This window comes from Idiotropiscis lumnitzeri, chromosome 1 (genome assembly GCF_059441095.1).
Source record: "Idiotropiscis lumnitzeri isolate Australia: NSW breed Sydney's pygmy pipehorse chromosome 1, RoL_Ilum_1.0, whole genome shotgun sequence".
Taxonomy (NCBI): domain Eukaryota; kingdom Metazoa; phylum Chordata; class Actinopteri; order Syngnathiformes; family Syngnathidae; genus Idiotropiscis; species Idiotropiscis lumnitzeri.
The window spans coordinates 19,199,124-19,221,547 of record NC_142391.1 but is presented as its reverse complement, the minus strand read 5'-3'; the positions used below and the strand labels follow the sequence as shown (position 1 = coordinate 19,221,547).

The 22,424-nt window shown below is 39.9% G+C and overlaps 3 protein-coding genes across 8 annotated transcripts in view; 2 read left to right on the top strand and 1 right to left on the bottom strand.

The window, feature by feature from the left end:
• gphna (gephyrin a) overlaps positions 1–7,514 on the bottom strand; it is a 30,525-nt gene extending 23,011 nt beyond the window's left edge. The window contains exons 1-7 of the mRNA XM_088316245.1: positions 7,333–7,514; positions 3,075–3,153; positions 2,949–3,006; positions 2,536–2,628; positions 1,943–2,037; positions 1,751–1,817; positions 83–388 (exon numbers count right to left, since the gene is read on the bottom strand). Coding sequence (XP_088172371.1) covers positions 83–388; positions 1,751–1,817; positions 1,943–2,037; positions 2,536–2,628; positions 2,949–3,006; positions 3,075–3,153; positions 7,333–7,396 — 762 coding nt within the window. The 5' untranslated portion in view covers positions 7,397–7,514. The remainder of the gene's footprint in view (positions 1–82; positions 389–1,750; positions 1,818–1,942; positions 2,038–2,535; positions 2,629–2,948; positions 3,007–3,074; positions 3,154–7,332) is intronic.
• Positions 7,515–10,222: 2,708 nt separating this feature from the next.
• dnal1 (dynein, axonemal, light chain 1) lies at positions 10,223–14,481 on the top strand. 6 transcript variants are annotated; one of them, XM_088315658.1, is made up of 9 exons: positions 10,223–10,386; positions 10,650–10,700; positions 11,400–11,438; positions 11,575–11,684; positions 11,816–11,871; positions 11,962–12,017; positions 12,152–12,278; positions 12,387–12,527; positions 13,021–14,481. In XM_088315658.1, the coding sequence occupies exons 1-9, from the start codon at positions 10,363–10,365 to the stop codon at positions 13,062–13,064; spliced, it is 648 nt and encodes a 215-aa protein (XP_088171784.1). In that variant the 5' UTR covers positions 10,223–10,362; the 3' UTR covers positions 13,065–14,481. The 6 variants fall into 6 exon arrangements, with proteins under 6 accessions (XP_088171784.1, XP_088171948.1, XP_088171648.1 ...); XM_088315822.1 differs by having other exon boundaries at positions 10,224–10,386; positions 10,645–10,700; XM_088315522.1 differs by having other exon boundaries at positions 10,224–10,386; positions 10,479–10,700.
• A 1,152-nt stretch (positions 14,482–15,633) lies between these two features.
• tedc1 (tubulin epsilon and delta complex 1) lies at positions 15,634–22,258 on the top strand. The gene is made up of 8 exons (XM_088314040.1): positions 15,634–15,890; positions 17,106–17,187; positions 18,882–19,087; positions 19,589–19,726; positions 20,489–20,554; positions 20,825–20,911; positions 21,014–21,151; positions 21,554–22,258. The coding sequence occupies exons 1-8, from the start codon at positions 15,732–15,734 to the stop codon at positions 21,890–21,892; spliced, it is 1,215 nt and encodes a 404-aa protein (XP_088170166.1). The 5' UTR covers positions 15,634–15,731; the 3' UTR covers positions 21,893–22,258.
• Positions 22,259–22,424: the final 166 nt, after the last annotated feature.

Genomic DNA, 22,424 nt, shown 5'->3' with positions numbered 1-22,424 from the left:
TTGTTATCCACCCTGCAATGACCAAAAGATTTCTAAAAGTTTCACTAATCAAGTTTGAAAGAGCAACATCGTAGTCTGTTACCTTTGCAGCAATAGCAGCTGCGGTGATGTGGGAGGAGCCATGCTGGTGATGGTGATGATGGTGGTGGTGTGCATGTCGAGCTCGCCGCCGGTCGTCGTCCTCCTCATCATCATCCTCCTCCTCGCACTGGGTGCCGCGCTCCATCGTGTGTGAGTGGGCATGCGTGTTGGTGTGTGCGTTGGACAGCAGAGAAGAAGGAGAAGGCAGCTGCTCCAGTGCGGCATGTACGGATTTAACCCTGACCGTGGCCTCACGCAGCAGGTCGATGGCATGGGGCAGAGCAGGAAGGATGAATTGAAAACACTCCTGGAAAAGCAGCAGAAAGCATAAAAATGTACACATAGGTTTTCAGTCATAAAAACAGTTAATGCAAGCAGAGCTTTATTCTTAGCCACCAAACAAAGTTCCAATGTACATATGAATGTGCACGGGTGTTGATTAGATAAAGTAGCTAAATTGTATGTTTTTAAGCAGCGGAAAAAAGGATCAAGTGAAGTCAAAAGAGCAACTCGGCATATTTGCTGCAGACAGTCTGAGTTCTTGAGAAGATCCATTTCAGATTCAGATGGATTTGCTAATAATTGATCAACATAGCTCAACTCTTGAGTTAACTCATTTAGTCAAAACAAAAATGAGCAACTCCTCAGGCTGTGAGTCTGTCTTGTCTTGACCTTACAGTTTATGTCGGCGCCCGCAGCTTCAGTACTTAACTTATTCGGACGTGCTTTGAGCACATGACAGTCGAGCTAAATGGGAATTAAACTCTGGCAACAAACAGGCATCCATGTGACAGTTTTGTGACATTGCTTCTTCCTCAGTCCTTCCATTGCCTTCACTGCTTCAGCACTTGTCATAAAACTGTTTGATGGAGACTTTGTAACTGGTTATTCAATTTACTCTACATTGTTCCCCGTTTGGAAAAATAAAATAAGAGGCTGGCCAGCATCCCACTATCAATTCTGTTCAACTTTAAAAGGTGCCACTGCATTTATTTTTATATGAATCTTTATTTCACATATTTGAAAACTAATTTCCAGGGCATTTAAGATAGTTTATCGTCTAACTGGCCATCCAAACGGTACACTATAGTGGCAATATGTATACACATCCCTTCAAAAGAAATGTTGTGGAAAAAAATATTAAAGCTATTTTATATATTATTTGGTGCAAAATCAAACAGCTAAAGAGTAACAAGGAAGGTGCTTGCAGTTCAGCTTCAGTCCTGTGATGTACTGTGATGGAAGTAAGCACCGCAACGCCACAAGTTACATCTTTCATTTTTGTGAGAAAAAAAAACAAAAAACGAGCCAGAGTTCCACAAAGACCGCTGAGAGGAATTTCATGCTAATAACACCGGTGGGGAATGTAAAACCTGGCACTTGAGCAAGGGGGTACAGACTTTTCATCTCCACTAGGGGTGTAACAATACTTATTTGGAATTATATCGATTCGATCGATGAATAACTTCAATAAATGATGTCAATGTGTGGCCAGCATCGATGTGCTTGAGTTCAGCGCCTATCGATGGAGCTAGATTAGGGGCCAGACATCAATGCATCGATTAAATAGATACAACTTTACGCCCTGAATATCCACTCTAAGTGAATTCACCCTTTAAGGATGGGTTTAACGCAGCAGAAAATCAGATTGAACAGAATCATACATTACCTGAGAGCCCTTCTTGCTCCCTGGCAGGTTAATGATCAGAGTTTTACCACGGATACCGCACACTGGCCTGGAATCAAAATACAACAGATAAACAAGCACGCGCCAAACAAGCTAGAGTCAAAAGAGATTTTTTTTTTTCCCAGGGAAAAGATGAGTAATGTGTGATTAGAAAAGATCAGATCAAATCTTCACCTGGAAAGCATGCCCAGTGGTGTAACATTAAGAGATCCCATTAGCATGGCCAGAGCCATGCCTGGAGCTTCTCTCTCAATCACTTCTCTGGTGGCCTACAAGAAGGTGAGAAAGGCGCCAATTGATTAAAGTAGACATCGTGTTCAGTGGCGATTGTTGCTCATTCAAATGAGAAGAAGCTCAGCTCCGCCTCAGACAGATCAGCATGCACCAACAGCTGAGCGTCCGATAGGCGGGATAAAGTCCAGCAATAATTGAATGACCGTCCAGTTTCGCACAGTGGAACAACACATTTTACAGCCAGCGTCCGGCAGTGTAAAGTGCAAAGTATTCTTGTGCGTCTTTAGTCAAAATGTACGCATAGCAGTACATGTTTCACCACTTTTTTTGGTGGGGGCAGTGCTTTTTGAGGACACAGAGCTTATGTCGTAGCCTCAGAGCAATCGTCACTGATAATATTCAGAGTTAAGGCAGTCAACTCAGTTAGCGGTGGAATTTCAAAGGCAATCAGTCAATGCCCCAATAAACTGAAACATTACACTTCTGGAAAAAACAATACATCAAGGTTTTTCAGAGAGGAAATGTACGAGTACCTCTGGGGTAACATCACGAGGTGCAAATCCAGTTCCTCCTGTCGTGAGAATAAGATTAAGCTCCTGGTCATCACACCATTCCAAAAGAGTTTCCTGTCCAAAACACAGTCACAGAATTAAAAATTGCCACTTAGAGCGGAGATTTCATGGGCAGTTGCGTGAATTTGTATGTCAGCCCATAAACATGATCAGGTCTTAGTAGGTATTATTCGGCTTAATATCAATGAATGCTAGTTTCACATGGGACACTAAATATCAGGTTAACACCACATGTGTCATTTGCGTTTGTTTGGCGAGTAACTAAGCAGGAGTTGCTTGAAGCGGCGGCAAAGAAGAAGAGTTTGAACATCTCTTGGCAATCTGCTGAATGGTGGCGGCGTTACGACTTCATGTGCACCAAAGCAGTCACGTACCTTGATTTCGTCGATCTCATCTGGAACGATTTTATACGCTGCGATGACCCCACCTAACCTGCAGGTTGTGACAGAGGAAATTAGAGCAATCTGTAAAAGTCTGCGCTAGTGTGTATGCAGACTTACAGTGACGGATCATGGACCAGGTCCTTCAAATTGACTCCACTCCTGTCCTCAGCCAAGTTCTTGAAACAACTGTCACTGACTAAAAAAAAAAAGCATATTATCTCAAGTCAATCAGTAATGTGCAAAACGGATGGATCTCATCTATTCTTCTCTGAAACTCTTGATATGGTTCCTCATTTTGCAGCAGCATCACATTCAGGTTGGGTGATTGACTTTTTCACAAAATCTTCTTTAGTACAAAGGTCATTTTAGATTGGATTATCGTGTTATATGTTTCGCAGTTTGCACTTCATTTCCAATACATCTTTTAAATGTTTTTGTCGCATTCTCACATAATCCAAGAAGTGGAAGTGCTTTGATCGTGGATGCATCCAGGTGGTTTTGTGGTGTTGTTTGGGCTTGAAGACCATGTTTGTGATGACGTGTCGGTACTCCAAGCAAAATGCAAGTAATAATTGCATTTCCTTCGCCACAACCAACGCTTACAGACAGCTGGAAAAGCGGGAGACAAAGCAGCTTACACACAAAAACAAAGCGCTAACTAAATAAACGACTTGTCGACTGTTAAATGAATTAATTACTGTGGCAACATTACAACAAGACGTGCCCATGCGGAAAAAACTCACTGACTGCAGTGTCAACTTGTCACCAAAACAGGGTGCTAATAGACTGTGAAAAAGGTCATGAACGAGTGCACAGGGGACCGATGTAGCCTATAAATGTCAGCGTGAATGGAATACAATGAATCCCAGAAATTATCAGAGCAAAAATGTGGCGACTATTTCTTTAAGTCGGCTTGGTTGACTATTTTTTCCAACCCTAATAATAAAGGATAATACAGCTGACCCCCGCATGGGGGATAGGGACTGGGCCAGCCTGTGAATAATGAAAATCGGCACATAAGTTACACCCATTGAAATACATTGGGGAAAAAAGATGTCAATTTAAATTTAATTAAAAATGTAACTAAATTATACCCGAAGAATTCTTCCACAAAAAAAATGGGGGAATTGTGGAAATAACTCACCCTTCCAAAAGGACCCTAAAAATATTTTTATCATATTTATTATCATATTTAAATATCAAGGGGAAAAAAATCTGCCAACTTGTGAATACACAAGTGCTATGCTGGGGTCAATTGTCTACATAACGAGCAAGAGTCAACTGTCAAAATCAAACATTTTTCTTTTCAACTGTTCATAGAATTATTTAGGGACAATTTTAATATTTTTACTTGACATACACTGATGAAAAACAAGTACAGGTAAACAAAAGCAACTTGCACCCAGCCTCAACTATGCTGATCAATAACAAAGCCTTAATGCATTTATTTATTTATTTATTTACGCTGCCATGCCTGTCTTGGCGCACTCGTGTGGTGTTGCAGCCATCCATAAAAGCAATTTGCATTGATGTGTAAAAGCATAGTGTCTTTTAAATGGAACCAAAAATATACACTATGCTGAGTTGTATTCATTCTCTGAAACTAAGTACTAAAATAAAGACTTGAAAACATATTTCACTTCATTTTGTATTGTTTTGAGTGCTGAGATTGCCCAGGTTATAAACAAATGGTACGTGGTCGCCGAGTGACCGTAACCGCATCATAACACATGTGCGATTGCTTTTCAATGAACACGGGTATCCAAAAACTTTTTTTTTTTTAATAAACGTTAGTTCGCCGACTAATGCCGCCATAATCCCCAGTAGATAGCTAGTTTTTGGAGATACGCTTTACCGCTTCTTAATTATTGTTGAGGTGCAATCCAACAAACACTACCAAATTGTTACAATGCAGCAACAGCTCAAGGACTGTTTGAAGGACAAATTGGTAAAGTTATGTCGGCGATTCTTTTACTACGCAGTTAATTTGTGAGAGTACGTTTTATTTTAAAAACACTAAATGTGGACCCAGTAAACAAAGTACAATTTGAGAATTAAATATTTTGCGTTAAAGTTTCTCTGAAAATTTTACGCCGAGTATTTTAGTCTTACATATTAATTAGTTTACCAGGAGCAAATTTAGTCTTTTAGAGTAAAATTTAATCTACCAAATTTACTGTCAACTTGTACTTATTTGACTGTATGATGCCCATAGACGTGACATCATTGGGCAGCGTCTTTGTATAGGTTGCCGCCAGTTGACAAGCACTCTTGCCAATAGATTCACGCGTTTGCAATAGTTGAGACTGTATTTTCTTTTTCTACTCAACTCACATGACATTAGGTGACGTGTGGTATTGTTCCTCTGGTTTACTTATGACCTAAGTGTAAATAAAGGATGTGGATTGCTTTGGCCTGTGTTATTTTTCACATCACCGCTCAAACCTGAAATTTTACAGACTCCACAAAATTTGAACGTGAACCAAATAACACCTGCGCGAGCACGCACAAACAAAAACCTCGATGTGCACAGATTACTAGGAATCTCCATTGTGGTTTTAAAAAAGCAAGAATATATTTTAGATTTTAGAAGGATTGCCAATTACGACTTCCGGGTGTGTTGATGCCGCATAGCGCACCCCCCTCACAAGTGAGTATCCAATCACAAAACGCGTATGGCCAGCGAGAAGGCTCACTGTAACCAACTCGTGATCGGATTGGCTATCGCAACTGTCTATCAACTCTGAAAGCTCATTGGCTTTGACAGAACAGATGCCCGCACGATGGTATTTGAAGGGCTCGGACGAATAGTGCGTGCTACTGGTATGGTAAAAGCTGCCTGCGAAACACGAGCTAGCTGAATTCTGATTGGATAAAAACTCTCATTTAAAAATACAACACTCAGATATAATATGACATCAATGTGAAGAATACGATCAGGATTTCTTGATTATGTTAGGCCAGCATAGGTTAGCAATTAACTAATGCATGTTCTGTGACTTGTGTACAAACTTGGTTTCTGTAACTGCCATAGGAATGTTACTCCATAGCAAACTAAGGACACACTGAATTTGACTTCAGATCTGCTTAAGTATTTCAGCCCCATCACATGTCAGATTCTGTGTTCAAGAACTAGCAAGGGGATGGGTACTGTAACGAGAAAATTATACGAGACCATTGCAAACGGGAGCCCTGAGCATTGAATTGATACGGCCCAAAATATTTCCAAATGTCCCCAAATATCTGGCTGCAAACCAACAAAGCTGCAACAGTATTTGTTCAGTTTTAAGTCGAGGTGATATATGCCATGGTTGGATCATTAACTGCACTGACATGAGTGTGAGCTTCAACTGTCCGGTCAGCAGGGTTTTGCATACAAAACGCTACCTCGTCAAAATCACTACAACACTCAGCTGCTGGCTTGCATCCTCTTTGAGCATTTTGAGCACGTCTCCTCCTGCCTTGGAGAGAAGGCAGGAGGCCTACTGGTGACTGCCACACAACTCGCCACTAGTCCCCATCTATCCTCTTCACGACTCTATGGAAAACATCGGCGAAACGATTTGGGGAAGCAGGCTAAACAACCTGCAGAAGAGAATTCATTTTGCCCTGGTGACGGCTTTGCCTGCTAATTAAATGTGAAAGCGCACGATTTATGATTAACAGATTAAATTCTTTCTAGGTTAGGCAGGCAGAACAGACGAAGCGTCTGTCAAAGTGACAGCGTGGTCATGAAAACGAAATACATCCGTAAAAGCAGGCAACAAATCTGCAAAAAAATAAAAAATGCATGAATAATGCAGCTCATAGGCTTGGTGGGTTGCACAGTCGTTGCACGGCTAGAAATTATATCACTTTCCATCATCAAGGTAGCAACGACAATAGAGCTCCAAGGGAAATGGAGCAATTATCTTCAAAATAAAAGAACAAATTTATGTTGAGGCTCATTGAAACACTGGTTAGTTGGGGAGAACACCCCTTCATTTTGAAAGTATTTCCCAAGCGTCCACTTTCCTTCTGTCGCTTGGCACAGATTAGAATACCTTGCCATAGTATCGTGAATGCATCTAAAAATTGTGTTGAATTAAGTAATTGCATTTCACGTCGACTAAACGCATCGCAAACATCAATAGAGAATAGCACGACCTCCGTTCAGAGCGTATTCAACATCTGTCTGTCCTGTAAAACAGCTAGCTGCTAACGTAGACCAATGACAGCAAACGGAACCGGCTAGCAAGCTGGCTAATCACGGCTAGCTCTGCGGTGGAAACAGCTAGTTTCGTGACACCGTCGAGTAGCTGCAAACGACGGCGACTCGGCACATGCCTGTACAATTTAGGGGCATTTAATTACGTTTCCTCCAACACTTTCTTACCTGTCAGAATTCCCACTCGGGTCTGATGGTCGTGGTTGGTGAGCACCATCCCGTCCGTCGCCATGTTTACAACCGCTGTCTGCACTGTGACAGCACATATATAGAAACAGTGCTGTGGAGCGTTAGCTGCCGCTGCACCTCTGGAGGACGACTGCCTGCGCGTGCATGTCCGCGCGCGTGCGGACACTTCGTTTTCAAATCTCTTGGGTCCATTTTCCGGTTAAAAAAAATCAAACTTGTTTAGTTTAACGATATAATGTCTGACGTTTAAAAATGCACTAATTTTCCCCCAGATTAAGCACATTTTTTGCACATGATTTGGGTAACATAGAACCACATTTAAGATCTAGGACCGAACGTTTAAAGAACTACCAGTTACCAATGCGTATAATAGTAATGGAGATGCTTCACATTAGATGTTTAAAACAAGTAATGTGGAATATATCGAAAAAATGTATAATTTTGCGTAGGCTGATGCAAAATCTCGCAATACATTTCTTATGGTGTGTGCTTATGACTGAATTAAAAATTAAAAACCATGTTTGAAGTATGCTTGACCCACTGTAGTTAGTAATTATTTTAAGATTTAAGATTTTTTTTTTTTTTTTACACAAACGTCCTAGATTCATAGTTAGACCCATAGTAACGCCCTGACAACGAAAATGCTTTTGTTCGTCAATCTCCGGTATTCTTGGGGAATTACGTCACACGCAGAACCATGAGCTGCCAGTCGCTGTTGTGTGGCACTTAGTGCTCAACTGACATTGTTGTTGTGTTATTCTGCGAAATACATCAGGACTGAGTGGCGATGCATTGTTTGCACTCTGGGAAGCATCTTTTTGAGTGGACAAAACCAAAAAATAGGGCACATAAATGGATCAATTTCGTTCTGGCAAAGAGAGGAAATTTCAAGCCAGCTTCGAATAGTGTTCTTTGCCACTATGGTGTTAGATTAATGCCTAATTACGTAAGCGTAATGTCAAATACCCTCCACGCTTACGCACAAAAATAGGTTTTACGCTTACGGCGTCTCTCCTCTACGCATACAAAACGCTGATTTACGCTTGCTATGCAGGCGTGATAACTGTGCTACAATTATATACACATTATATATATATAATTTGCATAACTTGGAAAGCCAAATTCCAAATTAGCTGTACATCTTTTGCACATGATCTCAGAACAAAACACTTTGCTTAAGTTACCACTGGGCCTTGCAAACCAACACTGCTGGAGTGTGGTGCTTGGAAGATGACTCAGTTTAGATCGTATTGAAAGATCACACACTTCATATTTGGTGATTTTACAATAATTACAATATATTATTCAAGCAAATACCTGTTAAAAGCCTCACAAAAAATAAAAGTAGAAAAAATGTGATTAATCGCAATTACTGATTTTTTTTGTGATTAAATAGTTAAAAAATGCAATCGCTTGACAGCACTAATATATACATTACGCTTACGTAGTTGTGGCATAAATCTAACAACATACGCCACAAGCACTTTGAAGCTGTTTTCTCAACTGTTTTGCTTATGATAACGATTCACAAAAAGGTAGGTGTGATTACAGTCCATTTTGAAAAACGTGTGATGTGTTGCATGTATTCTGTCTGACTGACTGCTGTGATCAGAATCAGAATCAGAAATCCCTTTATTGTCATTGTACTCAAGTGTGCAACGAGATTAGAGAGCTCCCCTCTCCAGTGCAATATAACAATAATTCAGATAAATATATAAATTAGATAAATAAAAGAATAGTTAGTGCAATGGAAAATAATACTGGATAGGATATATAAAAACACATCACGTTGTTGTTCTGCAAGGTAGGGGTGGTCGTGTGTGTGTGTGTGTGTGTGTGTGTGTGTGAGAGTTTAGAATGGAGATGGCTCTTGGAAAGAAACTGTTTCTCAGACTATTAGTCCTTGATTTGATGCACCTGTAGCGCCTGCCAGAGGGCATCAGGTCGAACAGGTGTGAGTTCGGGTGGGTATTGTGATGCATGTGCATGTGCACGTGAGTGTGCATGCCTAACCAATGACAACATCGGAAAACCAACCCACTATATCATGTGGTCTCAGTACGAGCAGAATAAATGGCAATTTCAGGCATTTTTTTTTTTGGTAGAGAGCAAAACACTTTTACCTTGCTGACAGTTTCAGCTGTCACTTCAGCCTTCTTTGATTCTCAACCACTTTGAGACCACAACCGCCTTGTGTATGAAATGTGCTATTAAAAAAATACATGAATTTAAAAAACGAAGTTAAACTAAAAACTGTCTTCCCTTGTTTTTTTAATTCAATAAACAAGTAAAAATTTACTCTAAACCCTTTCTTGTAAAATGTACTTGGAATGTCTGAATGAAAAAAACTTTTAAAAAAAATCCAAGTTGATATTCCCCATTTTTTATAGAGCGCAGGCGATAGGCTTATTTTCTTTTTAAATGGAAGATACATTTGAATGTTATCCCTTCACAGCCTGTTCCACATGCAGCAGAAAGAAATTCATCAATTTTCCGTTTGTCGATTTGCAACATTTCAGAATAAAACAATGAAACGGAGCTGAAAGGGATACCTGTCCTCTGAATGCAAAACTGACCAGTCTATCGCACACAAAAGGAACACTTTTTACTATAGCTTACAACGTAATAATTTTCTTTTTTTCCCTGCAGTTACAGAAATTTTATTTTTAGATAACAAAACCGTATAAAATGAATGTTATCCCACTAAGCACGAGCAAACATGTAAGCCCGCATTTGTGTGTCAGACCAATTCTGAAATGGAATTTTGCACACACACGCACAAAGCGAAATAGTTCTTAAGATGATTGCGCACAACTGTTTTCTAGTCGAATCGGATGTGCGCATGCGCACTAGGCATTGGTAGGACGTCTCCATGGGTAGGAAGGAATTTCAGAACACCGGTACAGTTGTGTTACGAGAGTGCCAGAAAAATACATTTAAGCTGTTAAATTACGACATGGCGTTATCCCACACGCAGACTCGGACGTGTGTAAAACGTGTGCTTCTCGAATGATTTCATTCTTCTTTCTTTTTGTAAGTATATATACTACTCGTTATAACGACCGCTCGAAGAGTGTCTTTCATGAGCATCATTGCATCGGAACCATTGCCATGCCATCGCATAGGTGACATCATAAGGTTTTAGAACCGACGGCGTTCTTTATTTGCCTGGGACGCAGGAAGAAAATCAGTGGTAACCTCACATGCAACTCCGAGGTCAAAATGATAGCAGGTTATGTTCCTTGTTTGTAATAACAATCTTTTTGATTTGTGTCTGCTCTACTGCGCAAGCGCAGCTTGTTTGTTTACTGTATCACAGCAACCGGAGCAACCTTTCAAAAATGGTGGTAAGTAATTTATCGCCGATGTTTTTCTTTATTTTTTTTCATTTAACACATTAACGCTTCTATCTGTAAATTGGTTGGTAGAACGTCATAGAAAAATAACATCATTAAGTCTACACGCCATATGAAATGAATGAGAATGGCGTTACTGTAACTCACCCACTCTCCGCCACAACTATAAATGATGGCATTTGTCTATAAAATAGTTATAGGTACATCTCTGCATAACATTGTATCCTTGTTAACGTAAAAAAAATAAAGATATAGTTCAACTTAAAAGAATAAGGAAATATTTGAAGTGGATCACTTTGCCTGAAATTCAAAAAAATAATAATATCCGTGTTTAAGCTGTAAACATTTTTGACATACTTATTGCACCATTTGCAGCTGAAAATAAAATTAAACCAAATCAATAAATAATAACAAATTCAAATTGACTTCAGCAACATTAACTTAGGAGCACAATACATAAAACACTTTAACCTAAAAAAAGAAGAAAACAATTTGTGATGATTTTTTTTTAATTATCAAAATGAGGAACCCAACAATAATGCCTTCAATGACTACTACTCGAGTGGAAATACAATTATATTTGATTGTAGAACAGCGGAAAAAAAGCACTGCTGTAACTACCGTGTGTTTGTGTTCATTCTGAGCAGTTTAAGAAAATCAACCAAATCTGTTTTTTGGTCATGTTTCCAGGGGAAAGCAACAACAATAAAAGAAGCCCTGGCCAAATGGGTAAGAGAGATAAAGACAATTATTTTTTAAATATATTTGCTGTAAACGTGAATCAGCGCTTTGATAATAGCTTGTAAAACATGGAGCAAAAATTGATTTGTATACTTGTGTGTAATTTGTGTTTCTGTATGTTCAGGAGGAGAAGACAGGAGAGAAGAGCGGCGAGGCCACAGTTGTTCGGCTCTTTGGTCAGATCCCTCCTATTGAAAAGTTGGATTCTACTCTTGGCAAAATCCCCAATTGCGAGTGAGTAATTTACATGAAAATTCTCAAGCAACATGCAAGTTTAATCTACTGTATGTACAGCATCTGACAGTCTGTCTATTCACGTCTGTTTGTCAATTTCTTTTCTTTCCTTTGTGCTATATCACTCACAGAAAGCTGTGTCTGTCCACAAATTGCATCGACAAAATAACGAATCTAGGAGAACTCAGTAAGGACTTTATTACAAGCACATTTATGTGCAGGGACACACAAAATTGATTTGAGACTTAACATTGTTTTGTTTTGGGGTATTTTTCAGAAAATTTGAAAATTTTGTCACTGGGTAGAAATAATATCAAGGCCTTTACTGGGCTGGTGAGTGCATACACATCGGATTTCATAAATATTGTGGTTATTTCTTTTTGTTCCACTTGCAACATTTTCTACTTGGTTGTTGTGCAAAAATATTCATAGTGCACCAAATGTCTTGTGTGTCTGGATTCCTGCAGGATGCAGTTGGTGACACATTAGAAGAGTTGTGGATCTCTTACAACCTGATAGAGAAAATGAAGGGTGTTCATTTGATGAAAAAATTAAGAGTGCTCTATATGTCTAACAATCTTGTCAAAGATTGGGGTGAGCTACACTCAATACATACGTGACTTGCAAACAGCTGAAGTCGAACCGTATTTTCCCCTCTGATCATGATTTCATTTTATTTCCAAAATATTGTTGTTTTGCAAGGAGAGTTTTCCAAGCTGGCTGATCTCCCATGCCTTGTAGATCTGGTGTTTGTGGGAAACCCTCTAGAAGAAAAACACGCACCTGATGGAACATGGATGGATGAAGCTACAAAAAGATTACCCAGACTGACAAAACTGGATGGTAATGTATTTCCGCAGAAGTAGCCACCCATATTGAAGTCAGTTCATTTCCATCCTGAGTCCCAAAAAATCTCAATACAATTAATTATGACAAGTAATTGCCTGAATTTGTAATGTGATCCATATTTAGCTTTGACATTTCAAAACTTGGGAAAATTGGACGTTGACAAAAAACACAATAGGGATTATTTTTGAAGGAAAACATTAATAGAGAAGCTAACGACGCTACTCAGCAAATTGCAGATGGCGGACATGTAACACTCCAACCTTTGACCGGGGCCACCAAATCCGATATGTAGTCTTGTCAGTTCCTTTCATCCATTTTGTATCCATTTACCTGGGTCACATGGAAGGTCACAGGGGGTGCATTTACGCATGAGCGCCAAATGAGAAACGATTATTTCAGAAATGGTGCATGTTGAGACAAAATGCCAATTGATGTATGCTTGCTTTGTACAGTGACTACTGTGACCGTTACCGTTTTGTGTTTCCAGGTATTCCAGTCATTAAACAAGATGGAGGTGGCGATGACGACTGATAGGCTACAAAACGACATGAGTTCTCTTTGAAAGTCATCGTTTTGAAATTTCTTTTGGAAAATCTGATATGCCAAACCAGCCATTTGCCGTTATGCTTCTGTCTTTACCATCTCTCATATACTCTGGTTGAATGCCTGAGCTTCATCCTTTTCAACATGCCCATGAATAATGTGTCCAAACTGACTACGCATTTAACAAGAATCCTTTGCCAAATGGTTATCTGTTAAATTCAGCCCAGCTTGATAGTCGTGACTTGGGAAGCGAGTATGTTGAAGAAGTCAAACTGAAAAGAGCGTCTGCAGAACTCCATGTTCACATTTACAGTCTAAACCAGGGGTGGGCAAACATTTTGATTGGCGGGCCCCAATTTCTTGTTCTAAAATTTGACAGAGGGGCCGGACCAGGAGCAGATGGATACAGTGTTTTGGTAACCTCACCTCATCTGAGAAGATACATTTAATTTTAAATGAAAGTGAACAAAAGCATTACAATAAAATATATGTCTTTGACACCCCACAGTATTTAGAAAATAAAACATGAACAAGGTTCATTCATTTAATTTTTTCAGAATTCGGCGGGCCGGATTAAAACATTTAACGGGCCACGTGTGGCCCCCGGGCCGTAGTTTTCCCACACTGGATCTAGACCAATGATTCCTAATGATGGTGCCGTGACACCCTATTTTGCCTTTAGAGATCATCGCTGGTGCTCGGGAAATTACTCAATTACTCCAAATGTATCTGATAATGATTGTTTATTAATTACAACTACAGTATATTTTTGTTTATCCAGCTATGCCAGCAACATGTAGTGACAGGCAGAACAATTAAATGTTCTTCCATTCAATGGCAGAAGTTCCAAGCAACCTGTGTAACCAGCTGATGCTGTTCGTTCATGACAATAACTCTTGACTTCCCGCCAGTTCATTAGCTTTGTGTCCAATTCAGTAGGCTCAGATTTCACATTGAGTAAGTCAATTAGGGGTTTAATTATTTCAGTTTTTAAATCTTTTGTGACAATTTCTTTAAGTAAGATATTTCCAAGGTCAAATGGGTGCCTGGGGAAAGGTTGGGAAACTGGATTCTCGAAAAGCTTCCTCTGAGGTCCACTATAATACCCGTGTATCAAACCAGCTGAAATAAAATCTATGCACCTACCTAAACTAAGGCATACTTGATTTGAAGATGTAATTATTTCACTTCGACCCCATTCATTCATTTGATTTAAATCCACTAGTGTAAATACAAATTTTAGTGGCAGACTGATCAATCCAAATATTGTATTGATAATGTCAATACCGAGTCAGTATCAATATTGGCATAATCAATGCAGTAATTTCAGTTTTGCTCTTGTATGCGCTGCTGCTAGGTGCCTTTTTTTCCCCAAACTTAAATTTTTTGGCGATTGTTTACATTTAATTTGTTATATTTTTCACCAGTTGTTTTGTTTTTGTTATTTTTTTTCAAAAAGAGAGTTTACATTTAATTTGTTATATTTTTCACCAGTTGTTTTTTTTTTTTTTTTTTTTTTTTCAAAAAGAGAAGAATTGTACTGATGAGGATACACATTGTTTTTTTGTATTGGATTCCCTAAACACATTCTACTTGAAAAAGAATTGGCTTTTCAAATATTTAATAATTTGTTGATAGTATTGAGGCACGCGTATATTTACTGTACAAAAAATTCTGAAAAGTAGCGCAATGAAGGGAGATTTTTCATTTAATTTTTGCATGTTTTTTTTCTGAACAGAGCCTGGGGAAAATTGGTTCCCTGTGATCACTCAGTGTTCGCTAAGTTGTTTTGTTAAGAAAATTCCACACATTAACAATGAATGAGTATTATTTTCTATTTGCCAGTAAACTTTGTCCTAATTACGTGCTTGCTTTTAACTGCTAAATAATTAAAACACAAATCACAAAAACACTTATAATGAAATGTAATTGCGATTTAACAATTTGATGATGCATCAACCTTAATTGAATTGATTAGTTTAAAAGTGTTGGTAATTCATTGATATTGGATCTCTCCCTAAATATGCATCACCGCTAGCAAATAAGTATAGGAAATGAGTATCAATATTTTGATACTTTCGATATTATAAAATCGAAACGTGAAAATGAAAGCTTCTGATGTCAATTAACATCAATCAAAAGTTTTTTTTCTCAAGTTACTACCAACCGAGACTGAATAGGGGACCATCTTATTATTGCTGTTTTGTTTGAGAACTGTATATAAGATGCCTTTTAGTTTGAATCGGCGGCAAAATAAAATGTGTTTTGGCTGATGACTAATGCTTTTTTAAAAATTTTAATTATTTTCTTTTGGGTGAGGGGGAATAAGCTAGGCTGCACAATATTGCACAAAATCTGCCAGGGTGCGTCAGTTTATGAGCGCAACTGTATTCATTCATTGCTATAGACTCGCTATTTTGATATAATTAAATAGTTGTTGACATTAAACGTACTCATCGACCATGGAAGTGTATATGGGCACGTACTGTACATAACGTTGGTAGGGAGGGAGACGGGGAGAGAGTGAAAGTGGGTGTCATAATAACGTCCGGAAGAGGGCAGCAATGCCCCGAACAACGTCCTATTTTGCCAAGAATTTCAAGAGAAGAAGGAACAAACTCATCTTGTTTTACAGTACATGTCTTTCTGAAATGAATGCATGTTTTGCTCTTTGGCGTAATGCAGCGTCTTAAAGCGAATGTGGAGGTAAAGCAGGTGATTGGAAGGTTATGTCAGTTATTGACGGCCACCGGACTCCAACATGTCCCTGCCCCGGAGACTTTTCGACGGGCGAAGTTTGGCGAAGTCAATGTGGTGAGTATCTAGATTCAAGTGCGCTAGGATGTGACGACTATACGGTTGCCACCGTCACTGAGGGTGTAGTGGTGGTACTTTCCCGATTTGAGTGTGTTCTCTTTTTGGTTTTTTTTTATTAATAACGATGATCTCTCATTTGTGTTGTGACTTATTTGGGGAAAAAACAACTTAAATGGTTATTGTTGTAACTTTGGGTAGCCGAAATATGTTATTACCCCAAATACAAATGTTTAAAATCAAAATCTGCATGTCACTTAGTTTCTTGAATTTCAACGAAAAGAAGACAAAGGTTATGGTGTTTGGTCCCAGTGGCTCTTCTTCTTTTCAACCATGTTGACCTTGGCCCCCGGGCATCTCATCTAAAGCCAACAACAAAACATTGATTTTAAACTGGACAGTGATTTCAAATTAGATCGTCAAATCAGGGCTCTTGTTCAATCCAGCTTCTTTCATCTTAGGCAGCTGGCTAAAGTGAAGCCCTGTCTTTCCCAGCAGCATTTATAAACCGTAACCCATGCCTTCGTTACATCAAGGCTAGATTACTGTAATGCACTTTTCTTAATGTAATACACTTTTCTTTGGAGTCAGACAGTACTACCTCAAGCGCCTCCAACTGGTCCAAAATGCTGCTGCTCGTCTTTAAACTGGATCTCGGAAGACGGATGACAAAACCCCAATCTTGGCCTCTCTTCTGGCTCGCTGTGCACTTTAGAGTTCGCTTTAAGATACTTCTGTCCGTATTTAATTGGCCTCGCCCCAGCTTACCTCTCCGAGCTCCTCAACCACTAAGCACCTGCCCGCTGCCTTAAGTCTGCGGACCACATTCTGCTGGAGGTGCCGAGGATTTAGTGCTGCCTCAGGGGGGATTGTTCCTTTTCTATTGCTGGTATTTCCCTATGGAATGAGCTTCCATTAAATGCTAGGCAAGCCCCGCCCCCTCTCTGTCCACTTTTAAAACTTGTTTGAAGACACATTTTTAATCTTTAGCTTTTGACACAACATGAGACTGTCACTGTTCTGCGGTTCTTCTGGTATCTGTTTGTGTTTATGTGATCTAATTTGTGTTCTAATTACCCGCTAATTTATATTGCAGCATATGCAAAGCGCTTTGTTACAGCTCTAGCTGTTGTGAAATGTGTTATATAAAGAAAGTTGTATATTGTATATATGCAATATATACACATTCTTTTCTGTTGTGTTTTTGTTTTCCAGGAGGATCAATTCTGGCAGCTGCTGGCCAGCATCCTGCAGACGAGAACTCTGTCCGCTGCTGGCTCCACACAGATGAAAAACGGTCAGTTGCAGCTTTTTACAAACTGCAAGGATTTTCATTACGGTTGGGCATGAAGTCTCGAGAATCTATTGGAAGCCAACATTCTGACTGAATAATTCAAATTTAAAAATTTTTGTTTGTTTTGATGCTCTGCCTAAGACCAAGGAAGTACACACAAGCACACCAATCAAAAGTTGTCCAAAGCACACTACTCACGGCATCTCTCTAACCAACCTTCTAATTGGCTCAGGCTGAAAGACTCCCAGAATGCTTTGCATCCCTTGTTTTGTGTTCATTTCATTTCTTTTTGGGATATGAATGGCATAAGAGTTGCATGTTTTTTGTAAATTATGTTTCTTTGTTCCTTTGTTTTGTTTTTCACTGTTTTCTAGTATGCTGTTCAGTTGATGTTGTTAGAAACTCTTGGTTTTGATTTAAAACTGACTTTAAGGAGTGTGGTGACTAGTGACATCTCTCCCCCGACATACTTTTAACAGGAATGTCTCTGATCTACTGCTTGTTGAGTTGTCCCTACAGCTGCCCAAGCACCTGCCGGACTGCTAATGACATGTGACTAACTCAATTTTGCCTTTGCGGAGCTGCCGTATGCTAGCATGCATGCTACCTATTGTTTTAGCGCTGAGGCATGTCTTGACTATCTGCGCCCAATAATCCGATAGCCTATTGTTTGTGCTTAGTACAGTAAAAGCACACGCAACTGAGACGGCGGCCTTTAATACGGTGTGCCCTATGGTTGTGAAAATATGGTAAATCAGTCCTCTGTTTTTTACGAGCTCCCTCCTGCTCTGAGCCTCAGTCTGCAGCACCTTGAACTTGAGTCAAGTCATAATCAGATGAGTAAAACAGTAAGATGATCTAATGCCGCATGTAACAACTAAATGTCGAGTCAACTGTCAGGTTTAATCACCATTCACTCTAACACAACTCATGCAAATAACACGCTTTCATCTGTATTTTCTTTACCAACCGAGCATGTCGAACATTTGCAGGCGCACACACTTCTGTATCCGCCAAAACTTGAGTCCAGTGACTGAAAATGCAGATATGATCATTTCCTCAACAAGAACTGTTTTGTGTTCATACTGTGCCTGCTGCTAACCTGAACAGGGTTGCCAATTTCCTCTGCTTTTGATAATTAACCCATCATTGGGAGCTCAGTAACATGTGCATTCATTTGCACTCGTCTAGTGTGTAAATTTATTTTCATGAGGTCGTCAAAACTAAAACTTTTTTTGTGAACAAATATTTCTTTGTAAATGATATAACTTGAATAAATATTTACAATATATCTTTTGAAACTTATTTCTGGTGACCTGTGAAATTATTCCCATAGTCAATCCTTTTCTGTATGCAAGTAGTCTTACGAGCCAAGCCCACTGGCGTTACATGTACTTGTATATATGATACATTATCGTTTAAAAACTGAGTGAATAAAACAAAATATCAGTGATTATTTTTTTTAATTTATTTATTTATTTTTTTAAAGGATTTGGGTGTGGCCAATGGCCCTTCCAAGTGATGTCCGATACCGAATCGAAATGAGGAATGTGAACCGGAATAGTTAAAATTCAAACAATGCCCAACCCTAGTTTTCATGTTCTAACAACGTAAACACGTCAGGGGCTGTCAGAACCAGAATCTATTTATTGTAAGGCTGATTAACGTTTTCCCTCCATGGCGTCTGTCCTCTGTAGTTAGCCCTGAGTGCAAGAAGCGGGTGAGAACAGGCCTGTGGCAGAGTGGTTACTATGCTGGCTGGATGTTTGGAAGCGAGGGGGGAGGAGTCTCCAGCAGAGAACTCCTTCTGGCACTTGGCTGGTTGCTGGCTGCTGGTACGCTGGAGAAACTTTTGTCCCGACGAGTACAACAACTGGACAAAACACTTGTCCCACCCATTCTTGTAAGTCAGTACAGTACGGTACAGTCACGATATACACACACACACACGCACGCACACATTCACACACAGTACATGCCATTCAGTTTTTGCATAATCCTTGGAACCTTAAAGGTCTTAAAGTCACATAAAAAATGTTCTTATTATGTTCTTTGCGCCTTCACTTGTCTAAACACGACATTCTGATGAATATTGCCTTTTTAGGTTCTGAATTAAGCGGTTTTTAGCCATCTCAGGGGGCGGCCATTTTGTCACTTGCTCTCGTTGGTAAGTGACATCACAGTGCCTAAGGGCTCAGGTAACGACCAATCACAGCTCACCTGCTTTCTGACTTTGGTCATGCGACAGTAACTGTGATGTCATTTTCAGTAAACAGGAAATGGCAAAATGGGTGCCTTCTGAGATGATTATTGTTTTTCATTGCAGGGCAACTTGAATGAAACCCGATGCAATCCATGTCAACTACATTGTAGAGACTGAATCAAACGTTTCTGTGGTTTTTAGATGAAACTTGAGATTCCTGAAGAGCCCCTGGTGGAGTGCAGCTCAGTGAGAAGACTTCAGTGGCTCATTGGTTGCCTGAGACATCAAGGACGAATGCTGCTGTCCATGCAGGACGAGCGAGCTTCTTTGTTACACGCGGTGAGGATGTTGCATCTTATCTAACTTGCTATGCACAAAAAATGTAATCAATTTACTGGTGCGTGTGTGTGTGTGAGTGGATGATTCTTTCAAGCTCTAAGTGTCTGAAGTTGAAAAAACAAATGGGGTCTTGTTTATCTGTTGCGAATACATAGTTCTCAGTCTCACAAGTGTAGATTTCAGGCCTTGAAAGTTATGCAAATATAAAGACACTCTGACAAGTGCATGTGAATACTGAGAAATTTCATCATCAAATGAAAATGTTATTAGGCTGAAATAAAATCCGGACAGAATTACTGGTTAATATTAGATCACAGCATATCATCAGAGCTGGGCAGTCCGTTCCCGGGGCGGAACGGTCCGGCCCGTCGTACCTGTGGGAGGCGCGGGTTAAGTGATGTCAGAATAAGGAAATACAGGCACGCTTGAACGCACGCTGCTGTCTCACGTCTCTTCTTACACAAACAATGATCTTTAAACAAAGCACTGCCGTTAGCATCTCTCCTGCGGCGGGATCATGCACGGACGTTATTTTTTTTTCGGTGGAGGAACGGGGTCAGGGGCCGACAATTTTGAAGAAAAAGGCCGGAACGGTAACAAGATTGCAGCCAGAGGGACTGACGGGCAAAAAAAAAGTCAAGTGCCCAGCTCTGCATATAATGTGAGCAGGAGAAGCCGTCTTCTTTCAAGCAGAATTTAGTATGAAATGTGCAGACTCCATACAACTGATACATGATCTACTTTTTGTTTTTGATATCCCAGGTTTTTTCTGCGAGCCAACCTTCTCGGTCATCTTCCTCAGGTCGAATCTGCACTCTGCTGAATGAGGTATGTACATCAATTACCACTTGAAATGCAACCTGGATGAGAATGTATATTAAAGCTGTCGTGTGAAAATATTTTCCTCATTTGAAAATTGCAATGTTGCTTGAGTGTATAAAATATGACATGCATATTTGTCATTACAAAAAAATGAAGTTATCAAAGTGTCGCTCCTTTAGAGGTCCTACGCAATTTGTTTTATTTAGAAAACTGTCCAGTCTTCAATGGGTTAAAATTTTGATGCCCCTTAACCCGCCATTATTGTGTGTGTTTTAGACACACTTTGGTGTGCAGGAACTTTGTGACCTCCTTGAGCTGTTCCTGAATTGGAAGCAGGTGGAGAATGTTTTCTGGACCTGGATGGTGAGTTGGACATACATAAACAAAGTAGATCAATCATTTCTTTGCTCTGCACCCCTCAAAACCCTCACAATACAAAATGTTTGTGTGTCCGTGTGCTTGTAGGACAGTGTGGTAGATTACCAAGAGAAGGATGCTGTCGCTCAGAGGCCTTCACACATGAGGGGAGAAGTTGCTAGTCACTCCGGGCAACTGGCTGTGGATAAACTGGACAACATCCTGCTGAGACTGAAAACAATGCAGGTGCTCAGTAACGCATGCATTGCAATTGTGCTGCAACTGACATGATATTATATGCATTGCACGTAGACATTAAGAAAGCTTGGCGACATAATTCCTCAGTTCTTGTGAAGCCATTCCAACCATAACAATCCCCCAATCCGCTGGTGGACACCGGTGGTAAAGGATGTCGTCAAGCCGAAGAAGGAGTCCGATTGAGCCTTTTTGGCAGGCAGGTGACGGGTACTGGCTAGCCAAGCGGAACGCAGCTTCGGCAGTCGCCGTATGTTCAACTGAAATTGAATATACAAACGCCATTTCCATTGAAGTTGGCACCTTGTAATAACATAAAAACCATCCGATTATTTCCTGAATTCCGATTTTTCAAAGTAGCGATCTGTAGAATTTGCTGTTCTTTTTTTGCAGAATTTGCAGAAGACTGGGAGCGGGGACCTAATGGACAGAAAACAGAGACTGTGCGATGGCTTGGACACTTGTCATGCAACACCTCCTCTTGAATTTTTGCCTCCCATTTTGTCCGCCTCTCAGCCATACCGAGCCAGATTCCAGGCTAGGAAGACAGTCCAAAATGTCCGCGGTGCAGCTGAGGAGGCAGAGGAGCTACCAGTGTCTCAGTTTGTGGGACTTCTTACTCAAACTGAGAGACGGCTGATGGAGCGGCGGGACGCACAGAGGCTCGCCAACAAGATGAATCTGCAGGAGATGATTAGCAGCTTGGACAAACTGGTGTTCATACCGCCATAAACAATTCTGTCTGCCGTTAACCTCTTTGTGTTCAACACTTTACGAATGACATCAACTGGACTGCCTTAAGAGATTGTCGATGTTTTAGACATTGATCACATTAAGGGTCATCAAAAATGACGACGTATGCTTGTGAAATGCGTGAACATTATGACGACGCGTTGAAAGGGCAACAACCCAAGATGACCAAACTTTTATATTTTCAGCTGCTGTTGACTTAAATCTAGTAAATAGTTATTGTAAAGAATGCATCTAAAACATATCTACTTGTGTTTCTTTTCATTGGTGAATGTAGTGTACCAATTTGTGACACTGTGACCAATATTGTTATGTACAAAAAAAACGTAGTAAATGACTCGCTATGTATTTGTTTTCTTTACACTTACAAAAGCTACTTAAATCGTGATTATAAACATGTTCTTACTGAGTTGTGAGCTAATCTGGAGCTCTTTCAGAGGTTAATGTGTAACACTTCCTTTTCTCAACACTTCCTCTGTCAAATCTGACAATTTACAGTCGTGAATGCCATTTT

What these genes read in the sequence shown, in the direction of transcription:
- dnal1 (XM_088315522.1), top strand. Translation starts at nt 10,557, where the DNA reads ATGCAACTCCGAGGTCAAAATGATAGCAGGTTATGTTCCTTGTTTGTA. An exon ending in AAGAAGCCCTGGCCAAATGG is followed by an intron (nt 11,439 to 11,574) that starts GTAAGAGAGATA and finishes CTGTATGTTCAG; the next exon opens with GAGGAGAAGACAGGAGAGAA. An exon ending in CAATCTTGTCAAAGATTGGG is followed by an intron (nt 12,279 to 12,386) that starts GTGAGCTACACT and finishes TTGTTTTGCAAG; the next exon opens with GAGAGTTTTCCAAGCTGGCT.
- tedc1 (XM_088314040.1), top strand. Translation starts at nt 15,732, where the DNA reads ATGCATGTTTTGCTCTTTGGCGTAATGCAGCGTCTTAAAGCGAATGTG. An exon ending in AGTTTGGCGAAGTCAATGTG is followed by an intron (nt 15,891 to 17,105) that starts GTGAGTATCTAG and finishes TTTGTTTTCCAG; the next exon opens with GAGGATCAATTCTGGCAGCT. An exon ending in CACTTGTCCCACCCATTCTT is followed by an intron (nt 19,088 to 19,588) that starts GTAAGTCAGTAC and finishes TGTGGTTTTTAG; the next exon opens with ATGAAACTTGAGATTCCTGA.